The sequence below is a fragment of the Rattus norvegicus genome, chromosome X (genome assembly GCF_036323735.1).
Source record: "Rattus norvegicus strain BN/NHsdMcwi chromosome X, GRCr8, whole genome shotgun sequence".
Classification (NCBI taxonomy): Eukaryota; Metazoa; Chordata; class Mammalia; order Rodentia; family Muridae; genus Rattus; species Rattus norvegicus.
The window spans coordinates 157,238,705-157,262,230 of NC_086039.1; the positions used below are offsets into that span (position 1 = coordinate 157,238,705).

At 46.1% G+C, this 23,526-nt stretch overlaps 2 protein-coding genes and 1 non-coding gene across 3 annotated transcripts; 2 read left to right on the forward strand and 1 right to left on the reverse strand.

Moving 5' to 3' along the window:
* Positions 1-195: 195 nt before the first annotated feature.
* Gdi1 (GDP dissociation inhibitor 1) lies at positions 196-6,858 on the forward strand. Its single transcript, NM_017088.2, has 11 exons — positions 196-364; positions 1,533-1,640; positions 1,800-1,899; positions 2,037-2,171; positions 2,583-2,781; positions 3,036-3,167; positions 4,125-4,224; positions 5,032-5,203; positions 5,480-5,624; positions 5,727-5,781; positions 5,876-6,858. Exons 1-11 carry the CDS (start codon positions 320-322, stop codon positions 6,026-6,028), a joined length of 1,344 nt encoding a protein of 447 aa, NP_058784.2. The 5' UTR covers positions 196-319; the 3' UTR covers positions 6,029-6,858.
* A 970-nt stretch (positions 6,859-7,828) lies between these two features.
* Positions 7,829-14,946, forward strand: Fam50a (family with sequence similarity 50, member A). The gene is made up of 13 exons (NM_001170573.1): positions 7,829-8,066; positions 9,388-9,472; positions 9,574-9,673; positions 10,142-10,287; positions 12,023-12,099; positions 12,230-12,296; positions 12,765-12,826; positions 12,989-13,065; positions 13,712-13,766; positions 13,947-13,995; positions 14,090-14,160; positions 14,288-14,398; positions 14,774-14,946. Exons 1-13 carry the CDS (start codon positions 7,956-7,958, stop codon positions 14,780-14,782), a joined length of 1,020 nt encoding a protein of 339 aa, NP_001164044.1. The 5' UTR covers positions 7,829-7,955; the 3' UTR covers positions 14,783-14,946.
* Positions 11,559-11,631, reverse strand: Trnaa-agc83 (transfer RNA alanine (anticodon AGC) 83). The gene has a single exon. It is a non-coding gene; the product is annotated as a tRNA-Ala (tRNA).
* Positions 14,947-23,526: the final 8,580 nt, after the last annotated feature.

A 23,526-nucleotide genomic window follows, 5' to 3' on the forward strand; every position in this document is an offset into this window, starting at 1 on the left:
GCTCACGGAGAGCCGCGTTAACCCCTGCAATCATTCTGGTGCTGGGACCCAGGTGCCAGAACCCCTCCTAGAAAACAAGCGAGGAAATGGTGGCTTTGGTTGGGCGTGGCTTGGCCAGAGGAGGGAGAGGGACTCATTGACGCTGCGTAGGGATCGGGAGACGACCGATAGACGCCATCTTTGGGTCAGTGCGGCGGCAGCGGCAGCGGCAGCAGCAGCAGCAGCAGCAGCAACAGCAACAGTAGAGGCATTGGTAGCAGCTGCTGTGGTGAAGGAGGAGGAGGAGAAGAAGAGCGGGCGCTGGTACCAAGGCCTGACCATGGATGAGGAATACGATGTGATTGTGCTGGGGACAGGTCTTACCGTAAGTGCCACCTCAGGCGCTCGTAGCCCTGCATCATGCCATCCCCCACCCCGCAGTGATGCAGAGTCCGGGTTACCCGACCCATCCTCCCATCATTGCGTTCCTGCCTCCAGCCCTGGAAAAGCCCATGCCCACCCCACTACCTCATCCTAGAGTGTTGATGCCAGTTCGCAATTCTTCGTAGAGGGCCCCACTTTGGCCAGTATTCCAGCACCCTAGATCTTAACCACGGACCCCTCACCTTCCCTATCTGTGTCACTGAGGTGGAAAACTCACCCCCCTCACACACACTGGACCCGTTGCATCCAACCCCACCCTTCGCCTGCACTCATCACCTGCTCAAGTAATTGATTAGCATCTTTTACCATCTTGTGATCACACTAGGGCATGGAGTATGAAGATAAAGATATGGGGGCTTTTCAAGGGTGGGCCCTCATCCTGCCTCTCTGCCTTTTGGGAGGGATAGGGAACCCATGGAATGTTCCAGAAACAGCGGGAGGGAGGGAGGGAGGGAGTGTGTGTGTGTGTGTGTGTGTGTGTGTGTGTGTGTGTGTGGTGTGTAGGGAGGGGGTGTTAGTGACCGCTTTCCCTCTACCCCAATTCGGTTTCCCATGGAGACCTCAGAGTGAATATATATCCTCAGCCTTTGTCCTTGGGTTAGTGACAGTGACTGGTGAGAGTGTCCGGTGTCCCCGTCGCCCCCCCCCCCCCCCGCACAAATCTTTTTTCGTTTGAACCCTGAGCCTAGAGCAGTGGATGCACAGCCAGAAGAGAGTCAGGGGCTCCTGCCCTTAAAAGGAGGAGCAGGGTGGAGCCTGGGATTTCAAGGACTTGGCCTTATCTTTCAAAGAGCCTTTGAATTGTTTCTTCTGTAGACTCATTGTCTTGTCTTTTTGTGAGCTCAGAGCAGGTAGATACTTTTGGCTTGTTGATGCTAGAAGAACTGTAAGCTCTGTCCCCCAAGCCTCCTTTAATGCTCTAGTAGTTTACTCAGCAGGGTTATAAAGGAAACATCATATGAAGCTATCTTCCCCTCCCCAGTTTTAGGCACTGGAAAGAGGTAGGACTTTGCATTATGAATTTTGTAGTGGGCATGAGGCAGGGACAAATCAGAGATGCTCATTGGAGGGTAGATGAGGTATAGCTGCCAATGCCACTCTTTCCCCAGGAATGCATCCTGTCTGGCATCATGTCTGTGAATGGAAAGAAGGTGTTGCACATGGACCGAAACCCCTACTATGGGGGTGAGAGCTCTTCTATCACACCCCTTGAGGAGGTAAGATTTCTTATTCTCAGACTTGGGCTTAGACCCAGACCCCTTGTTAGTCCCCCACATAGGTGTAAAGGGGGGAAGTAGTTCTCAGGTCCCAGGCAGGAGAGTGGGGAAGGGAAGCTAGTCCTTGACATTTGTCTTTCTTTCCTGTCCTGCTTACAGCTATATAAGCGCTTTCAGTTGCTGGAAGGGCCCCCTGAATCAATGGGCCGGGGCCGAGACTGGAATGTTGACTTGATCCCCAAATTCCTCATGGCCAATGGTGAGGGAGATTAAAAAGGGCGATGGGGGTGGTGAGTAGGAAGATGGGGTATGGGGTGTTCAATCTCCAGAATATGATCAGTCACACTACTGAGAGTTTTTTGAAGGAAAACACACCCTTACTCCCTTTGGACACAGGTCAGCTGGTAAAGATGCTACTGTATACAGAAGTGACTCGTTATCTGGACTTCAAGGTGGTAGAGGGCAGCTTTGTATACAAAGGGGGCAAGATCTACAAAGTGCCATCTACTGAGACTGAGGCCTTGGCTTCTAGTGAGTATGAGTCTCCTTAAGCAGAAGAATGGGGCTGGAGGGGACAAACTGTTTTCAGGACAGTTGGGCAAAAGGCTCCTCTTTGCATAAACCTAATCTTAGCTCCGTGTAGTCCTAGAGGCCCCTTGCTTTATAGTTTCTTTATTGGACAGTGCTACCAATCTTGGCAAGTTGCCAGAAAGGAAGTTCACAGAAGAGGATTCTTTTTTGTCAAAGGGCCTACTTGCCCTAAGTGGAGCTGGGAGGGTCTCTTCCTACAAATAGGAAAATTGAGACCAAGAAAGGTGGAGCAGTGTTGCATAAGAGAGTTCTGGTGGGAGCCAAGGCACCAATTTTCCTGGCCTGCTCTGTTAGAAAGAGGAGCTCTATGTCCGAGTAATGCAAATGATCTTTTCAATACCTTTCTTTCAGATCTGATGGGCATGTTTGAAAAACGACGCTTCCGAAAATTTTTGGTGTTTGTGGCAAACTTTGATGAGAATGACCCCAAAACCTTTGAGGGTGTTGACCCGCAGACCACCAGCATGCGTGATGTCTACCGGAAGTTTGACCTGGGCCAAGATGTCATTGATTTCACTGGCCATGCCCTGGCGCTCTACCGCACTGATGAGTGAGGGGAAAGCTGGCTGGTGATGGGAGCCCCTTGTCTGGCTCACACCCTCTCCACACCTGCCTATTGTACCTACTGCCCATCCTGCATGTCACTTGTACTCAGCTCCAGGCTCACCTGTTCCATTTCCATCCCTCTCCATTTGACCCACATCTTTGCCAGGTCACAAAGGGTGGTGGGAAGGCTGGCTGGTGTCTTTGTAAATGAACAAGGGTGCTGCTATCAAAGCATATTCCCTGGTTCTTTTTCCGTAGTTACCTGGATCAGCCATGTCTTGAGACTATTAACCGCATCAAGTTGTACAGTGAGTCCCTGGCCCGGTATGGCAAGAGCCCATATTTGTACCCACTCTATGGCCTGGGTGAGCTGCCTCAGGGCTTTGCCAGGTGAGGATCTGTCTTTTTCAGCTAGCATTACTGGTAAGACAAGGCCAAGAATGGAAATTACCTTGAATATTTTTGTGGCATCTCCTACTTTCCCATCTAATTTTCATGTATATTACTGTATCCCTGGGTAATGGGGGCATAGCCCTAGTGCATTAAAGTGCAGAGTAGAGGTTGGAGAGATGGCTCAGCAGATAAGAGCACTTGTTTACACCAAGGACCCGGGTTCAATTCCAATACCAATATACATGGTAGTTCACAACCATCTATAATTCCAGTTTTAGGGAATTCATAACCTTCATCTGGCCTTCATAAGCACCAGGCATGCATGTGGTGTACAGATATACACGTAAACAAAACACACACATGTGTGTATGTGTGTGTGTGTATATATATATATAATTTTAAAAGTAGGTGGAAATACAAAGTAAAGAAGTAGGTCACCATGAACATAGCTTCCCCCAGCTCTTGGTAGTACCAGGACTAAGTCTAGGACCCCGGAACCTTGTGTCTGGGCTTCCCTGGAGTTTGAATCTCTTACAGAGAGTTCTTTATTCTTGACTCCTAGGCTGTTTCTTGGTTTGTTTTTGTTTTGTTTTGTTTTGTTTTTTTGTTTTTGTTTTTTTTTTCGGGGCTGGGGACCGAACCCAGGGCCTTGCGCTTCCTAGGCAAGCGCTCTACCACTGAGCCTAATCCCCAACCCCTCCTGGGCTGTTTCTATGTGGAGCTACTTCTTCATGCTACCTTCTGTTGACCCTTTGCAGAACAATATGTACAGAAACACCAGAGAGGAAGGAATATGTCAGTATGGGCCCTAAGTTTATGGGAGGGACACCTGAAACAGTTGGAGTTAAACTCTGTATACCTGTGTTCTCTACCCCACTGGTGGGGTGAGGAGGGTACAGTAGAATTGGTCCCCACATTTCTGAGAAGACTTCCCCATCATTTTTCTTACTACAGATTGAGTGCCATCTATGGGGGAACATACATGCTGAACAAACCAGTGGATGACATCATCATGGAAAATGGCAAGGTGGTGGGTGTAAAATCTGAGGGAGAGGTAAGCCTGCCCTGTGCATTTGTATTACCATGGTTTGGGTAAGATTTGGTCTTTTTCAGAGCTATGTTCTTAGGGAACCTTATTACTTCTTAACCCTGAGAACCTTATAGCTAAAGCCTGGGTGGTCAATAAAACTCTACATAGTTATTCCTGTTGGCAAGAAATATCCTTCAAACTACAAGGTGTAGTGGCACACAACTGTATTCCTAGTACTTGGGAGGCCAAGGCAGATGGATCTAAATTAATCAAGAGGTATCCTTCAGAAGTCACATACTTTGTATTCCTGAATGTATTCTTTTGGAAAGGGTGTCCTGTATCCCAGGCTGGCCTCAAATAGTGTATATAACTGAAGATGAACTTTCAATCCTTGTGCTTCCACCTTCTTGATGCCGAATTACAGGTGTGTGTCAAGATACCTGGTTTATGCATTGCTGGGAATCTAACCCGGGGCTTTATGCATGATAGGCAAGCACTCTACCAACTGAGATAGTATGCCTATCCCTCAACCCCCAACTATCCTTCAGCCTTGGGTGCTGAGTTTTGGGCCAAACACTCTCAAATAAAAAACTTTTTTTTCTGGCAACAGAAAAAAAAGTTTTTGTGATCATTGTGTTTCAGCAATAGGGTTATCTAGCCCTGTATGTGAGGACTGATCTCTCTGAGCTTCAAGGAAAGGGTTATGTACTACATACAGGAGGGACAGTGATGACAGCTCAGAGCTGTCTGGCTTTACTTTTGGCTCAGCTTAACACTACCTGGGACAAGGGAATCATCCAACAGGTGCAAAATCTTCTGCTACCTTCACAGGTGGCCCGCTGCAAGCAGCTGATCTGTGATCCCAGCTACATCCCAGACCGTGTGCGAAAGGCTGGCCAGGTTATTCGCATCATCTGCATCCTCAGCCACCCCATCAAGAATACCAATGATGCCAATTCCTGCCAAATTATCATCCCTCAGAATCAGGTCAACAGGAAGTCAGGTAGGCCAGGCTGTAAGGGACTCCCTTCTGTTGTTATGCCTCTCTTCTCACAAGAAATCTTGGGGATTCTTGTGACATTTTGTTACAGAATATATCTGGGGATTGGATGGCCAGGGCACTTACTTTCTTCATGAGAATGACAGTTTGGATGCTGTTTACATGTTTGGTTGAGGGCAAGGGGCTTGTGGTCCAGATATCTGTCTAGCCTGTAGGAACTACCTTTTTGTGTGGCTATTTCCTCTGGTACATGTTAACCAAGTGGCTTCCTGTGGTCAGACATCTATGTGTGCATGATCTCCTATGCACACAACGTGGCCGCACAAGGCAAATACATCGCCATTGCCAGCACCACCGTAGAGACTGCAGAACCAGAAAAGGAGGTTGAGCCTGCATTGGAGCTGTTGGAACCTATTGACCAAAAGTGAGAGGCTGAGCCAAACTTGATGGGGAGGCTGGGGACTAGGAATGGGCAAGTCCCATTATAAGACTTTTCCCTTCTTCTTTTCTTCCATTTACCCCTCAGGTTTGTGGCTATCAGTGATTTATATGAGCCCATTGATGACGGTTCAGAGAGTCAGGTAAAAAGGCTGTCCCTGTCAGTCCTGGTTCTTGCTGTCTACCCAAGATCCTCTGCCTGACTTCTGTGAATCCTGGGGTTCTGCCTATTTACAGGTGTTCTGTTCCTGCTCCTATGATGCTACCACACACTTTGAGACAACCTGCAATGACATCAAAGATATCTACAAACGCATGGCTGGTTCTGCCTTTGATTTTGAGAACATGAAGCGCAAACAGAATGATGTCTTTGGAGAAGCCGATCAGTGATTGCTGACTCCCCTCCTCCAGCCCCTGTTCCCCTCTCCCCAACTTGTGTGTCCTTCTCTAGGGCAGGGGAGATGGTATGGCTGGGCATCCCTGTTTCCAGCATCTTCTGCTTCCCCCCACCACATTCCAATCACCCACCTTAATTGATTTGATTCACTGACCATATCCTTAACCTTAGTGATGGTTTGGGAGATGGGAGTTGGATAGTATCCTCTTTCTTGATCTGTCCTTGTTCTATGGAAAGTGGAAGTGTGTGTGTGTGTGTGTGTGTGTGTGTGTGTGTGTGCCCCCAATTTTGCTGTTTGGGAAGGAGTGGAGGAAAAACTGACTCTAACCCCCACTGCTCTTAGTCCCAAATGTAGAGGCCTTTGGAGATACCCCATCTCCTCCCCCAACTCTTATGTGTTGGAGAGAAGGGACCCTCCCAGCACAAAATTGCATTCCTTCTCCTTATAATTTATTCTAATTTATTAACTTTGGAGTACCTGTCTGAGCCCTCAGCCTTTCTGTGCAGCCTAGGGCTGTAGAGTGAGCTACCCTGGCCTCTCCCAGCCCAGGCAAAGCCTGGGCTGGGAGAAGGTTTAGATGTGACCCCCTCTGGAGGTTGGTCTGTTTTGAATTTCTTTTGTATTGTGTTCACTGAGAAAAAGTAATGTGAGCAAAGCAGAAGGAGGTAGGAAAGTGGATCCAAACCCCAGTGTGCCCTGCCCCATGCCTTTTCCTTTAGTGGTGGGAAACCCTTACCTTGCAAAGTGAATATGAACCCTTCCCCAACCTCTAGTGTATTTCACAGAAAATAAAAACCTCCCAATAAAGTTATTGAAACCTAAGTCTGGATCTTTAGGTTCTTTGCTTAAAGGTTGGGTTTTGCAGGACAGTGGCAATTTATCTTCTGGAATTAAGAGTTGTATCCTCACAGATCAAGGCAGGTTTAGTAGATCAGCTGGTGTTGGATGGGTCATTGTTTACTAGTAAATCAGAGAGAAGGCCGTTAGATGTGGAGGTTTGGGTTCAAGGCTATACTGATCTCTCAGGCAGAATAGCACAGGTGAGATGGTTCAATGGGTAAAGGCACTTTTCAGGTAACCATGAGTTTGATCTTTGGAGCCCATGTAAAGGGGGAAGGAAAAAACTGACTGCAATATGACCTCTGCACATGTTCAGTAGCTTGTGCACACACATATAAACACATTTAAAATTTTATGTGTATTGCTGTTTTGCCTAGATGGATGTGCACAACTTGCATATCTGCTGCCTGCAGAGGCCAGTATCTACAGGAACTGGAGTTACAGTTGGTTGTGAGTTATTTGGGTGCTGGGGATCGATCCTGGGTCCTTTGGAAGAATATCCAGTACCCATCATTGCCTGAGCCATCTCTTCTGCCTCACACAAATTTTTAAGAGGAGAAGGTATCAGGAGTCCCAGTCCTGGGAAAACAGAGGTACCTGGACCTAGCCTTGGATGATAGTAAAAAAAAAAATCCAAGCAGCCAAATAGCGTCTGTGTTTGACCAAGCAGGGAAAATCAGCCTCCGCGGGAAGGGGCAAAGAGTTTCATCAGTCAAACAGGGAGCAGTGCGCTTAGCCTTGGGGCCAGCAGAAGGAAGTTAGGAGGGCTGGAGGTCCAGCTTAATATAACATTTAACTTTGAGGACAGACAGGAAGATAGAGGACCCAGCTCCATTTCGCAATACACGATGTGGGATGAACTCAGCCTCCTGTGGGGCGGGGCGAGGTGAGATCACGTGTCAGAGCCGCGGGCGTAGGGCAGGGCCGGCGTCTGCACGTTCCCAGTTGGTGACGTCACGTATCAGCTGACTAAATTGCTGCCGCCACGGACGTCGCCTTCACTGCCAGGACTTCTTCAGGCGAAAGTCACTGTTGCCGCTGTTGCTGCCGCCGCCGCCACTGAAACCACCGCTGCCACCATGGCTCAGTACAAGGGCGCTGCAAGTGAGGCGGGACGTGCCATGCACCTAATGAAGAAGAGAGAGAAGCAGCGTGAGCAAATGGAGCAGATGAAGCAGAGGATTGCAGAGGTGTGGGCCAGGCCGGGGCACCTCAGAGCTTGCGCTCTGCGCGGGCCCCCTGGCGGTCTCCTGCCACTTGTCTTTAGGAGACCTCAAGGCGGGCTAGGAGAGCCCGGAGGGCGGGCCTCGCGTTGGTGGCGAGACTTGCTGTGCATCTCTGGTAACAGAAGTCAGCCGAGACAGTCTGATCTGTAAAATGGGCTCAGTGTTGATCCATGTCAGAGATTGAGAGCCACAGTCAGTGATTCTTGGTGAGACTCCCTGGCACTCCTCCTGAGTATAGAGCTACGTAGTTCATGTTCCTAGCCTTCCAATGCTTATTGGGAAGACCTCGCCTCCTGTGGAGAGGCACAGGGGTATGCCACTGAGTCTCACTCATTACAGAGCCTTTAGCATTCCAGAATTCTAGAGCTTCTCCCAGGGCTTCTTCAGTGAGTGGTCACTGGATTCAGGGGCATGGTACCAAGCTGACCTCAGCTCGATTCTTTGGCAAGACTTCTGAAAAAGGCAGGGTCTTAGCTCTCCAGGTGAAAGCAGGCCCTGTCTGGGGAAGTGAGAAGCCAGACCCCCAAACCACTCTAAAGATGGAGGTATTATCAACCCTCAGCTATGCTTGTATAGACACGTAGCCCTCCAACTCTAACCTCATTGCCTCAGTGGCAGCTGGAGGTATATCTCTGCTGGCTACTCATTTGGAAGTCCCTTCAGAGTACCTACAGGGCACTTACTAATATGGATCCAGGCTGAACAGTGGTCTTCTGGAAAGCTGCTGACAGCATCCTGGGCCAAAATGGAGAATTCCGGGGTTTGGACATTTTGATCCCTCTTTTTTTTTTTTTTTTTTTTTTTTTTTTGTTCTTTTTTTCGGAGCTGGGGACCGAACCCAGGGCCTTGCGCTTCCTAGGTAAGCGCTCTACCACTGAGCTAAATCCCCAGCCCCTCTTTTTTTTTTTTATTCCATTTATCTCTTTCTGAAATCCCATGACTTGGGTCTCAGGAACTTCAGCTTAAAGACTGGGTAGGAAAAAGGCCCAAGGTGAGTAGGGTGGTGGCTACAGGCTACCGAGGGAGTACTAGTCCCTAGCAGGAAACCTGAAGGGGGGGTGCAGAGCAGTTCAGGGATGCCAAGGAAAGGACCTCGTTTAGTTCCTTTAGCCCTCCTAGCTTCATGGACTCCCCCACTCAGAGAAGGGAGGGTGTCTTTCTTCTAAGATCATATTATAGCATGTGTAGGCACAAATCTAGGACTAGGATCTAAGACCCACAACCACTCTGTCACTTCCATAGTGCAGTGGTAGATGGTCCTCACTGATATGTCCCTCCTCTGCAGGAGAACATAATGAAATCTAACATTGACAAGAAGTTCTCTGCACACTATGATGCTGTGGAAGCAGAGCTCAAGTCCAGTACTGTGGGTGAGCAGGACACATGTACCACCTTCTTCCAGACCCAGGGGGGTCACTCCTTTGCTGGCCCTGGGTGACTAGCCTTTCCTCCATGTCTTCTTGCCTCACAGGTCTTGTGACCCTGAATGACATGAAGGCCAAACAGGAGGCACTGGTGAAGGAGCGAGAAAAGCAGTTGGCAAAAAAGGAACAGTCAAAGGAGCTACAGCTGTGAGTCCCCCATCCTCAGCAGCTCTCCCCTTACAGTGCAGCTTAGTGCTTGGGAACTCCTGGGGGTGGGTCAGGCTGTTCCCATTCCCATTCCACAGGGAGAACCCATTTCCTGCTTTGGGAGCAGTTGTGGTATCTATTGAGCTCCACACTGGTTCTCACTTTCCAGGTTTATCTTTCTTTCTGTTCCTCTGTAAAGGTGGTGAGTCCTTTCTGAGCCCTTTCTTTTTACTGGGTGCCTGAACAGCCTGCATTGTCCCCATTCCTTTCTGTCCCATGCTTGATGTGTCATAATCAGAGTACTGCCCTTGAGCTTGAAGTACCTAGAGCAAATAGAATCCCTCTGGGGTGCTGGGGAGATCCAGCCTTTGCTGGGTGGACCCCATGCTAGGCACACAGTGGCTCTGGGTCAGGGAAGGGGCCTCAGGGCAGGAACATGGGGCATGATGGACACCCATGCCTTGGTAGGAAGCTAGAGAAGCTTCGAGAGAAGGAGCGCAAGAAGGAGGCCAAACGGAAGATCTCTAGCCTGTCCTTCACCTTGGAGGAAGAAGAGGAGGGAGGTGAAGAGGAAGAAGAGATGGCCATGTATGAGGAAGAACTGGAGAGGGAAGGTGAGACCACTGCCCACCAGAGCTCTTTTCTGGCATTTGGACTGACATTTGGGCCAGCAAAGGAAGAAGCACACTCATTTTTTTTAGCTTCAGTCACCAGGAGACTGAATCAGAGCTAGGCTACTAGCTGCTGGTCTAAAAGGATTCAGAAGCTGTTCTTAGAGCACATAGGATAAACTGAGGAGGGGAGAATATAATCTGGACTAGAATTGCCTGCTAACACTTCCTGAAATAAGTCATGTATGGTAACTGCTCACCACAAGCAGCCACTGGGCAATGATTAATTTTGATTGGTAAATTTGATCTAACCTGCTGAAATTCTGTGTCTCCATATGCAGCCCTATGTATGCATATCTGTTTTGTTCCTGTCTGGGCCACAGGGTCAGTATGGACTCAAGACACTCAGAATTGCTGTTTTCCCTACAGTACAGGGGGAATTGCTATACTGCTCCCTTCCACCGTAATTTTAGCAGTACATTTAACCCAGCAGTATGTGAAATAATACCATTACACCTTGTTTAGCTAGATACATATTCAGTAGTGCTCAGGGGTATATATGGCAAGTAGTGTTTTGTTTACTTCATTTATTTTGAGACGGTCTCACGTAGCTTAAACTGGCTGTGATAGTTATCCTGCATCCACCTTAGGAGCTGTTCTGTGTTGCACAGTCTAATAGAAAGGTTGTCAGCCTCACTGTGTATTGCTGGTTTTTTTTTAGATAGTCTTATTATATATCCTAGGCTGGCCTCCAAATTTCACTGCTCTTGCCTCAGCCTTCTGAGTGCTAGGATTACAGATGTGTGTCACATCATATAGTTCTCTGGAGCGTTTGAAAAGCACAGCCTGTTGTGTTTTCCCCTTCCATCTGGAGATTTCATTTTGGGGTCTTAGCAAGGACCTGGACACCCAAGGCCCTGACATTTTTGTTGTTGTTTAGTTCATGCTTACTATTTATCATCTATGTTGTTAGTTTTGTTTTTTGTTTGTTTTCTTTCTTTTTAAGAAAGGGTTTCTCTGTGGTTGTGGCATATCTGGCACTCAGTGGGTATAACAATCTGGGCTTAAGGGGTTGGGGATTTAGCTCAGTGGTAGAGCGCTTGCCTAGGAAGCGCAAGGCCCTGGGTTCGGTCCCCAGCTCCGAAAAAAAGAACCAAAATAAAAAAAAAAACCAATCTGGGCTTAAACTTAGATCTACCTGGCTCTAATCTTTAAAGTGCTGGGACTAATGGTACGTGCTACCATAGCTGTACAAGTCAGTAGATTTTTTTTTTTTTGGAGCTGGGGATCGAACCCAGGGCCTTGTGCTTGCTAGGCAAGCGCTCTACCACTGAGCTAAATCCCCAACCCCAAGTCAGTAGTTCTTTTTTTTTTTTTTTGGTTCTTTTTTTTTGGGAGCTGGGGACCGAACCCAGGGCCTTGCGCTTCCTAGGCAAGCGCTCTACCACTGAGCTAAATCCCCAACCCCAAGTCAGTAGTTCTTAAAGCAAGCTCCAAGAGCCTGAGAGACCTTATATAGGTTTATGAGATCAAAATCATTTTCAGGCCAGGCACGGTGGTACACTGATCTTAGGACTTGGGAGACAGAGGCAGGCAAATCTCTGTGAGTTTGAGCCTACCCTGCTCTACATAGAGAGTTCCAGGACAGCCAGGGCTACATAAATGTGATTATGTCTAAAAACAAACCCAAAGAATTATTTTCTGAAAATTAAGATGTTCTTTGTCTTGTTTGCTTCAGAGATCACCACAAAGAAAAAGAAATTGGGGAAGAACCCTGATGTGGATACAAGCTTCTTGCCTGACCGGGATCGGGAGGTAAAAACTGCCTGGCCCTGGTACTGACTTTGGTATTAATCATGAACTTGGTGGAGATGCTGGCCCAGGAATAGGTTAATGCTGCGCCTAGAACAGCCCTGAATCTCATCTTTTCTCCATTTTGCCTTAGGAGGAGGAGAATCGGCTTCGGGAAGAGCTGCGCCAGGAATGGGAAGCCAAGCAAGAAAAAATCAAGAGTGAGTGCTATAGCTACATATGGTGGCTTGGCCTGTCACCCAGCACTCAGGAGACTGAGGCAAGAGAGTCTGAAATTTAAGGTCATCTTTAGCTACATGGCTAGTTTGAAACCCAATTGTGTGGTCCAGTGTTGGGCAGTGAAAGAACAGGGCTAAGGCCCAAACAGTTTTCTTGCAAATACCCCAAGGAATGTACCTATGTACACCAAAGAAACTCTAAGCTCAGATCTGGAGACCAAGAGACAACTCATTTTGTTTTGTTTGTTTTGTTTTGTTTTGTTTTGTTTTGTTTTTTGGAACAGGGTTTTTCTATGTAGCTGTAGCTATCCTATAACCCACTCTATAGACCAGGTTGGCCTTGAATTTAGGGATCTGCCTGCCTCTGCCTCTCTCTCTCTGCCTCTGCCTCCAGAGTGCTGAGATTAAATGCTTGCAGTACCACCTGGCTAAGGCAATTTTTCTTTGTAGGTGAAGAGATTGAAATCACCTTTAGTTACTGGGATGGCTCTGGGCACCGGCGCACTGTTAAGGTAGGCAGTAGAAGGCCTTCCTTGGCTTGAATTCAATAGAAAGTAACTGAAAATCTTGACTTGGGAAACTCTGGGGTAGCAGAGTTGATCTCTGCTTTCTTGGGAGCATTTCTTTGGCCTATTGTTTGTCCTTCTCAACTCGAAGTATACCTACTTCTGCAGATGAAGAAGGGCAACACCATGCAGCAGTTCCTGCAGAAAGCACTAGAGATCTTGCGGAAAGACTTCAGTGAGCTCAGGTGAGCACAGTATGCACTATGTATGCCTGTGCTGTGCATCTGTAAAGAGCCTGTTTTCCCAGCCAGGGTATCAGACAACCCTGCTGACTGCTCCACAGCTGGAAAGATGCAATTCTGGGCACTGTACGCCTCAAAGAGAAGAGCTATGCTCCTTTTTCTTTTTCTTTTTCTTTCTTTTTTTTTTTTTTTTTGGTTCTTTTTTTCGGAGCTGGGGACCGAACCCAGGGCCTTGCGCTTCCCAGGCAAGTGCTCTACCACTGAGCTAAATCCCCAGCCCCTTCTTTTTTTTTAAGATTTATTAATTTATTATATATAAGTACACTGTAGCTGTCTTCAGACACATCAGAAGAGGACATCTGATCTCTTTGCAAATGGTTGTGAGCCACCATGTGGTTGCTGGGAATTGAACTCACGACGTCTGGGAGAGCAGTGGGGGCTCTTAACTGCTGAGCCATCTTTCCAGCCCTGAGCCATCTCTCCAGCCCCTGTGCTCCTTTTTCTTACCTTCTTGCTGTAGAGAGCTTAGGTGCAATGGTTCAGCTTCCCTTAAACTATAATGCCTAAAGCACTGTGGCTACCACTTCCTGGCCCCTTTTGCCAACTCTGATGACTTCCAGTTGCTCATCCTCTCCAATTGCTCCCTTAGGTCAGCAGGAGTGGAACAGCTCATGTACATCAAGGAGGATTTAATCATCCCCCATGTGAGTTCCTTCAACCCTGGGTCATGCACTCTGTGGTTTCATAGGAGAGTTACCATACTGCTCTGCACTCTTCCAGGGCTGGTGGATGCAGTGCTACCTGCAGGTAGGGGTCTAGAGAATAGTGGGTAATAGAACCCTAGATAGATAATCAAGCTGGTCTTTCTCATCCTCTGCTCCTAGCATCACAGCTTCTATGACTTCATTGTTACCAAGGCGCGAGGAAAAAGTGGTGAGTGATTCTAGCTTAGTTTACCTTATAACTTGCTCCAACATATTGGGAAGGGCAATAGCATGGCCTTGAGCTTACTACTTCTCTCCTATAGGGCCACTCTTCAACTTTGATGTTCATGATGATGTTCGACTGCTCAGTGATGCCACTGTGGAAAAGGATGAGGTATGATAGTACCATGGTACTGGTCAGGCAAAGGTGCCCTGAACCAGTCTGGGGTTAACCTTAAGGAAAAGTCACAGGAAGGCAAGGTCAGGTAAGATGGCCCTGATTTACAACCTTCATTCCTCAGTCACATGCAGGCAAAGTGGTGCTGAGGAGCTGGTATGAGAAGAACAAACACATTTTTCCTGCTAGTCGCTGGGAGCCCTATGACCCAGAGAAGAAATGGGACAAGTACACGGTAAGAAGACAGGGAAGGCAGGCAGTAAGGTCAGGTCCTGGTAAGGCACTACTTAGTGGTCCTGGTGCTGGACTGAGAGTAGGTGTCATCCTGGTTCTCAGTGATCCAGCAATCATCCTGTTATGAAACTAGAAATAACTAATATTACATGGTGGCACATCCTGTAATTTCACCACTAGGAAGGTTGAGGCAAGAAGAGCCCAAGTTCCAGCCACCCAGGCTACATAGTAAGACTCTCGTCACACACACACACACACACACACACACACACACACAGGGGGGGGTAGGGAATAGGGTGATATGCTAACCTACCCTGCTTATTATATTTCTTGGCTTTCATTCCTTATCACATATGTCCCCTTTTCCTCACACCAGATCCGGTGAGCATCCAAAAGTGGGCATGACCTTGGCTCTCTCCAGCGTGTCCCCATGTCTCCAGGGCTCCAGGTGACCATGGCAGAGCACTCTGGGAGTATGGTAGTTGCTATTCCCTGACTTGATGTTGTCATTACTGCTTTTCCCTTTTACAATAAAAAAGTTCACATGTTGGAGTTGGAGTGCCTGCATTATAAGAACCTGTACTTTATTTTATAGCATATTTGTGTTGGGGGGAGGCATATAAAGACCAGAAGGCAACCTCGGTTGTCATTCTGTTGTCCAACTTTTTTGTTATTTGATAAGAGTATCTTTTACTGGCCTGGAACTTGCCAAGTATACTAGGATGGCAGGTTGGTGAACGCCATGGAGCCACTTGTCTCTACCTCTTCAGTGTTGAAATTGCACATGTATACCATCAGTGTTGGGCTTTAGAAAATATGGATTCTGGGGCTGGGGAGATGGCTCAGTGGTTAAGAGCACTGACTATCCTTCCAGAGGCCCTGAGTTCAATTCTCATCAACCACATGGTGGCTCACAACCATCTGTAATGGGATCCAATGCTCTCTTCTGGTGTGTCTGAGGACAGCAAGTGTTCTCACATAAAATAAATAATTCTTTAAAAAATAAGGATTCTGGGGATTAAACTCATAATCCCATGTTTGCAAAGCAAACAGCTTTATCAACTGAGCTATCTCCTAAGCTGCAAAACATTTTTGAAATAATATTTATAGAATATTTTGGTCATTTTACCAGGTGTGTGGTGTATATATACAGTCCTAGCACTTGGGAGGTAAAAGCAGGAAGATCATGAGTTTGAGATTAGCCTGGGTTGCACAGCAAGTTCCATGCCAGCCTGAGCTATGGAGTAAGATCCTGTGTCAACCTCTTCCATAGACCATACCAAAGGATTCTTCATTTCACCCATTCATTTTATTTTATTTTATTTTTTGAGACAGGTTCTCTTGACATAGTCGTACCAGTCCTAGAACTTACTCTGTAGACCAGGTTAGCCTCAAACTCAGATCTACCTGCCTTTGCCTTCTAAGTGCTGGGATTAAAGGCATGCACCACCACTGCCTAGCTATGCTGTTCTTTAATATGAGGACAAATCCTCAGGCTTAGATAGGGCTTTGGAATGGAAAGGGAATACTTATTTAAGCCTCCTTTCAGGTCCTTGTGTCCTGTTGTGTTTCCTAGATGCTTTTCCCATAGAGTCTTGGCTAAACAAACTCTCCCAGCTTTTCTCCCTAGTCCCAACACTCACGGCTGCTATGGGTCCTTGAAGTCACTGTTAAATTGCCACATCCATGTCTAGCCTGCTCAGTCTGCATAGTCAGTGTTACAGCTTCAGGGGCAGAATCCAGCTAGGGGTGGGCAGTGTGCCTCAATCTCTAGTACCAGTGGCCCTGACATTTCAATGTCCAGTTCTCTGGCCTGCTTGGAAAGCGTGAAGGTCAGCTGAGATTCCCTTCCTTGTTTAAAGCCGGGTGCTTGTTTGTGCTGTGGAGAGCACTTTGTTTCTCTGCAAGTACAAATATCTGATGGTACGATGTGAGTTTGCTATGATTGGAGGAGACCTTGCTGCTAGCTAGAAGCTCTTATGTCCTTGACCCTTTACCTATGGTAGAGATGTCTGATATCACTTGGAAGAGGACAGAGGGTAGAGTAGGTCAAGGTACCTTAGGGGGAACACTGAAGTAGGTAGCTAGACCTTATCTAATACTCCAGATATATGCTGGTGGGAGCCCTGGATGAGAATTTTCTAGTCCTTTGTACCAACTCCAATCTGCTTTTTGAGAACCCATCAGAAAAGAAGGTACTGTGGGGAGAGTTCCCTCTCTGCTATCTCATCCGAGTATTAATGCCTCAGGTTCCTTCTTCAGCCCCTGAAGTCCCTGAACTCTACAGTCTCATAGATCTGAGGCCCAGGGGACTCTTGAGCCAGGGTAAATTATACTTAGATAGGAACTACCTCTATCTAGTCCTGCATCTTCTGGAAAAAGAAATCCTTGAAGTTCAATCCCTAGCCTTTATGGGGAAGGATCTATTTCCTGGAAACAACCTGTAGTGCCTGGGAAGTCCTTAGGGTCAAGAGTAAAAGGATGAGGGTCTGTAAGGAAAAAAGAGGCCACTTTTGAGCTGGAGAGATGGCTTGGTGGTTAAGAACACTGACTGCGGTTGGGGATTTAGCTCAGTGGTAGAGCGCTTGCCTAGGAAGCGCAAGGCCTTGGGTTCGGTCCCCAGCTCCGAAAAAAAAAAAAAAAAAAAAAAAGAACACTGACTGCTCTTCCAGAGGTCCTGAGTTCAATTCTCAGCAACCACATGGTGGCTCATAACCATCTGTAATGGGATCTGGCACCCTCTTCTGGTGTGTAGGCATATATGCAGGCAGAACACTGCACACAATAAATAAGTCTTTTTTTTAAAAAGAGGCCACTTTTTGTTTGTTTTTTTTGAGAGTTTTGTATTTTTAAGGTTTATTTATGTATGTGAGTACACTGTAGCTGACTTCAGACACACTAGAGGAGGGCATCAGATCCCATTACAGATGGCTGTGAGCCACCATGTGTTATCTTGGAATTGAACTCAGGACCTCTGAGCCATCTCTCCAGCCCCAAGACAGGGTCTTTTTATGTAGCCATGGCTATCATGGGACTCACCGTGTAGACCATGCTGGCCTCAAAGTCACAAAGAGCCACCTGTCTCTGCCTCCTGAGTGCTGAGATCAAATAAGTCACATCAACATGCCTGGCTAGAGAGGTCATATTCTTGTGGCCAATGAAGACACAGAATGCTATTCCATGGTGGAACACAAGATTCCTTTGTCTGAAATGTTGGGCTCTATTAGTTACATTCCTTGTTGCATTATAATTCCTGACAGAAGCTACTTATGGAAGGGGCTGGAGAGATGGGAGAGAAGGCTCAGTACTTCATATTAGCTGCTCTTCCAAAGAACTGGGCTTCTATTCCAATTACCCACATGGCAGCTTACAACTCTGGAGTTCTAGTTCAGGGGATCAGACATCTTCACATATGTGCAGGCAAAAATAGCAATGCACATAATTTTTTTAAAGGAAGGAGGGGTTTATTTTGGCTCACAATTTGGTGGTGTCCATCATGGCAGAGAAAGCATAGTGGCAGGAACTTGAGGTGGTCACATTGCATATTGCACAGGAAGCAGGGAAAGGTGAAAGCTGGTACTCAGCTTAGTTCCTTCTTTTATTTATTCTGGGACTCTGGCCCATAGTATGGTGCTACCTATACCCACAAAGGGAGGTTTCCTACCTCACTTGATCTTGTAAGTCTAGAATCTAGACTCTAGATCCTGAAAAGTTGACAACATTAACCATCAGAGAGGCCAAACTGGAAGAGTAGAACTAGAGGGGCCAGTTCCTCAGATTCCTGTGCTGTGGCTACTGGGGTTTAACTGTCTCTACATGAGCTTAATTCTTGGAGGCTGGTGCTGGCCTGAGGAGAGTTTACTAGGTGTGACCCAGTCTCAGAGGTCCTTGTGAGGTTCTCTGAGATAAATAGAGTTCAGAAGAGAACAGAGAGGACTGCAGAATGAAGTAGAGGAGCTACCAGGAGATGTCATTCAATGTTCTAGAAATTTATGAGTTCATGAAGAAACAGGTGTGGTAGGTTTGGAGTGTATACAGAGGTAGTACAGTGAGAAGGGAGGCTATTGGTTTCCTGCTTGCTTAGGTTTCATTCCCGTGTTTCTTTTTTTCTCCTGTTCTATTTCTTTTGCAGTACTGGACGTTCTTTGAGCGTACTCTGCCACTAAGTAACACTCTCATCCCTTATTCCCTATCACTCGTGTGCAACAAAGAAATGAAAAATTAATCAAAATGATGGGGCCTTTTTGGCATAAGGGTATCACTGACATGTAGCATGATATGAGATTATAGGAAGTTGTGGACAGGAGAATTAAGAATTTGAGGCTAGGGCTGGAGAGATGGCTCAGTGGTTAAGAGCTCCGACTGCTCTTCAAGAGGTCCTGAGTTCAATGTCCAGAAACCACATGGTGGCTCACAACCATCTGTAATGGAATCTGATGCTCTCTTCTGGTGTGTCTGAAGACAGCTACAGTGCACTCACTCTACAGTATACTCACATACGTAAAATAAATAAAAATCTTTAAAAAAAAGAATTTGAGGCTAGCATGGGCTGCAAAGCATTACCCTATCTTACAAGGAAAGAGCCAGGGGATAGGGGAGAGAGGAATAAAGGTCTGGAAAGTGGGATGATATTCAAAGAACAAGAAGCCATTAGGTAGATTTAGCAGTGCACACAGAATTCCAGAACTAGGGAGATAGAGATGGGAGGATTAGAAGTTTAAGGTCATCCTTAGTTACATGGTAGGTTTGAGGACAACCTGAGCTACAGGAGACCCTGTCTCAAACACCAAATAAAACAATGAAATCCAGAATCATGTAGGAGACACTGCTAGGTGTGTCTGTGAGGGTGTTTTTAGAGACATTTAACTGAAGAGGAAAGACCTGCCATGAATATGGGCAGCACCATCCCCTTGGTGCGTAAAAAATTAAACTAAGAGAAAGAAAGAAAAGAGAGAGAGAGAGAGAGAGAGAGAGAGACAGAGACAGAGACAGAGACAGAGACAGAGAGAGAGAAGAGAAGAGAAAAGGCTTAGAGAGATGGCTCAATGGTTAAGAAGAGCACCGACTGCTCTTCCAGAGGTCCTGAGTTCAATTCCCAGCAACCACATGGTGGCTCACAACCATCTGTAATGAGATCTGATACCCTCTGCTGGTGTGTCTGAAGACAGCTACAGTGTACTCATATACATGAAATAAATCTTTGGAAAGAAAGAAAGAGATAAATGAGTTGAGCACCAGCGTGCATCATTCTCTGCTTCAGTGTGATCAGATACCTTATCACCAGGTCGTTTTGCAAACTGTGAGCCAAAATAAACTCTTCATTCTTTAAGGTTTTTTTCTTTAGGTAGCCATAGTAATAAGAGTCACTAATACAATGTTCTTATGCCCCTCATTTACCTTGAATGGTCAGCTGGAAGCCAGCATGGACAGCAGATAGCAAGGTACCTCATTCATTCCCAGCAACAGGGTTCTGGCCCAGTCTTTTTCCCATAATGACCCCAGCAAAGATTGGATGCTATGTACCCATTGATCCTCCATTCTGTCTGTCTATGCAAAGATAGCATATAAATATGTATCCTGCCTCTCACTTTTGTATACAAAGTGTAGATTGCCTACACACTCCTTTTCCCTGGTCACATGTGTTACTTGATACCTGAACAGCTACATGTCTTCATATCATGTTGTTTGTTATGCTGCATAGAAAATATTACAGATATTGACAGTTTCCTCCCAGGGTTTGTCCTATTTTGCAACTCTAACAGCAGTATGAGAGCACCAGATCCCCTGAGCTTTGCCCACAGAGTGCCAAGCTCTGGATCTATTAGCTAAGCTTAAATGGAAGACACAGAGAAAGTGTCTCTCAAGTGTGATGGTTTTTAAAACTTACTGATTCTTTGTGAGTTTCACATCATGCATCCCAGTCCCACTTATTTCCCTGTCTTCTCGTATCTGGCCTCTGCCCTCGCAACCTTTCCCACAAAAGAAAAAAAGAAAAGAACAAAGCTTAGAAAATATCTCATCATGGAAGCCCTGGTGTGTCACAGTGCGCCACACAATATAATCTTTTGTCTACACATCTTCACTTGCAAATGTTCATTGCAATGAGTCATTGGTCTGGTTCAAGATCTCTGTCTTCTTGCACACCATCAATATTAGATGTTCACAGACTCTCTTCCCAGTTATCCTGTTGTGGCCCTGTGCCATTGAGATCTTACAGCTTTAGATCTGCACGTCTGGCCCTTTCACAAGCTGCAACAATTCACAGATGATGTAGATTTGGGGGTGGGCCAACTCAAAGCCTTGGATCTGGACCTGAGTGGTAACTAAGTTGATCAGCATTCTGGTTCTACCATATCCACACCACCAGGGTGAGCTCTCCAGAAGTGCTCATCTAGGCCATCCAATGCCTCCATCAGCTGGAGGCAAGGTCTGCCCTCCTGCTATTATGCCCCCAGAGTGTTTCACCTGCACCCATACCTCCAGAGCAAGTTTCACTGTGCTGCCCAGTCGAGATACTTGCTCATTCTCCTAAGTGCTGCAGCTCATGAGCTGGGTCAGTTACCTCTCATGCCCTTGGGATGTCTCACCCTTGCCTTCACTATCAGGGCCATCTCCAATATATTGCCCTTTTGAGGTGCAGGACCTGCTCTCTCAAGTGCTGCAGCTGGTGAGGGGTAGGGACAGCTCACCAGCTCTCATAACCCCAGGGCCAGCTCTCTTGACTGCCTCAGGTGGTTAGGGGGCAGAAGTGTAAGGAATATATATAAATCTATCAATAAATCATATATGTATGATTTATTGATAAATTTGTCTTGTTTGTTTGAGACAGGGTTTCTCTACCTGCCTCTACCTCACCAGTGCTTGGATTAAAGCTGTGCTACTACCTCCCAGAGAAGATTTATTTATTTTTATTTTATGTGTATGGGTGTTTTGCCTGTGTGTGTATTTGTGCAGCATGTGCAGTGCCTGCAGAGGCTGGAAGAGGGCAAAAGATCCCCTGAACTGGGGTTATAAATGGTTATGAACACAGTATGTGTGCTGGAAACTGAACCGAGGTCTTCTGGAAGAGCAGCAAATACTTTTAATTTCTGAGCCATCTGTCCAGATACTGTTTGTTTTAAAATGAGGTCTTATGTTACTGGCCCTGAAGTCATTTATGTAGCTGAGGATGGTCTTCAATTCCTGATCCTCCTGACTCTACCTTCCTAGTATGGGCACTATAGACATGCACCACCATGCCAAGTTTGGGTGATCTTTTTGTTTGTTTGTTATGTTTCTACATCTGTGTCTGAGTGTGTATGTGTGTGAGTATGAATATTATCATAGTGTATATGTGGATCAGAGGACAACTTACAGGATTCCATTCTTCCTTTGTATATAGGGGTTGTAAGAATCAAACTCAGGGGCTGGAGAGATGGCTCAGTGGTTAAGAGCACTGGCTGCTCTTCCAGAGGATCTGGGTTCAATTCCCAGCAACCACATGGTGGCTCACAACCATCTGTAATGGGATCTGATGCCCTCTTCTGGTGTGTCTGCACAGACAGCCACAGTGTACTTATATATAATAAACAAATAAATCTTTAAAAAAATAATCAAACTCAGGTCCTCAGATGTGGCAGCAAGTGCCTTTACCCACTGATCCATTAAATGATATTGTTAGCCTCTCTAAAAAATTTTTTTAGATTTATTTGTTTCATATGTATAAGGGTTTTGTTTGCATGTAGGTAGATATTCACAGAGGCCAGAATAGGGTGTTAAGTGGAGTTACAAATGGTTTTGAGTTACCAAAAGGTACTCAGAAGCAAATCCAGGTTCTCTGCAATAACAGTAAGTGTTCTAAACTAATGAGTCATTTCTCTAGCCCTATATCTTTAAAAAAAAAATCCAGAATCTAGGTACCTTCCATGTATGAGGAAAAATAGTCTTTGTACCATGTAATATAAACATTTTCCTGGTTTTTCATGTATCTTAGGTTGTTATTCTTCACTTTATTCATTGAAGCATTGTCTGCAAATGAAGTCAGTACTCACTGGTATGGCTAGTCTGGTTAGCCAGCTTGTTCTGGGGAACTCCTGTCTCTGCTTTCTGAGTGCTGGCATTATAGGAAAACTACACCCATGCAGCACTTATATGTGTGTTGGGGGTATGGATTCTGTTCCTCTTGCTTATATATCAAGACTTTTATTCACTGAGCCAGCTCCTCATCCCAGACAACCTAAGAAAAAATTATTTTCCTGTTTGTCCTTTTGGTCTTATGGTTTGTACATTAGAAAGATCCTCTGCAGCCCCTCGGTTCTGTGAAGACTTGATGATCCAGCATAGGGGAATGCTAGGGTGCTGAGGCAGGAGGGGGTGGGCGGGTGGGGGAGGGAGCATCCTCACAGAAGCAGGGGGATGGGGAAGGGATAGCTCGGGGAGGGGATAGGGGGTTTAACTGGGAAAGGGGATAACATTTGAAATGTAAATAAATTAAATAACCAATAAAATAAAATAAATAAAAAAGTTCTTCTGTAATTCAATATTGTAAAGGGAGTGATTGATGTACTAATAATTATCCAAGAATAACTCCTGCAGACTCTCTTTCTTTCTCTGCCTCTATGAACCTAGGAATACAGTAGGGAAGCACTCTACAGCTCATCCAAAGCACACCCTTGCATATTTATTATATATCTCTGTCCCCATGAGTTTTAGAGGTTTGTTTCTGGTTTCTTGTTTGTTTTTGAGACAGGGTCTTGCTATGTAGGTGGCCTAGATTCCAGGTTTGAGCCACCATGCCTGGCTTTATTTCAGGTTGAAAATTGAACTAAATGTACATAGGATAAAAATCCAGGAAGTGAGTCAGTGAAAACCCAGAAGATTAGCCTCTCTAAAAAGAAGGGTCACACCTTAGAAACAGGGTTATACTGACTGGTGGTAAAAGCATTCTAGATTTGCTCTACCAAAGCTTAAAAACAGACCAAAGAAAGGATTATGTGCATCTAATAACTTAACCACCTGCCAATGTCTAATACTCTTTTTAGGAAGACAACAAATCCAGACATTCAAACACACAAGAGTCATGAATGTTCAGCATGTAATCAAAGATCCTTTGCTAGAAGAAATATAGGCTGGGGAGACAGAAAGAATTTC

Coding starts and splice junctions, on each gene's coding strand:
- Gdi1 (NM_017088.2), top strand. CDS start 320: ATGGATGAGGAATACGATGTGATTGTGCTGGGGACAGGTCTTACC. Junction 365..1,532: donor TGCTGGGGACAGGTCTTACC/GTAAGTGCCACC, acceptor CTCTTTCCCCAG/GAATGCATCCTGTCTGGCAT. Junction 1,641..1,799: donor CTATCACACCCCTTGAGGAG/GTAAGATTTCTT, acceptor TCCTGCTTACAG/CTATATAAGCGCTTTCAGTT.
- Fam50a (NM_001170573.1), top strand. CDS start 7,956: ATGGCTCAGTACAAGGGCGCTGCAAGTGAGGCGGGACGTGCCATGCAC. Junction 12,100..12,229: donor TGCCTGACCGGGATCGGGAG/GTAAAAACTGCC, acceptor ATTTTGCCTTAG/GAGGAGGAGAATCGGCTTCG. Junction 12,297..12,764: donor CAAGCAAGAAAAAATCAAGA/GTGAGTGCTATA, acceptor TTTTCTTTGTAG/GTGAAGAGATTGAAATCACC.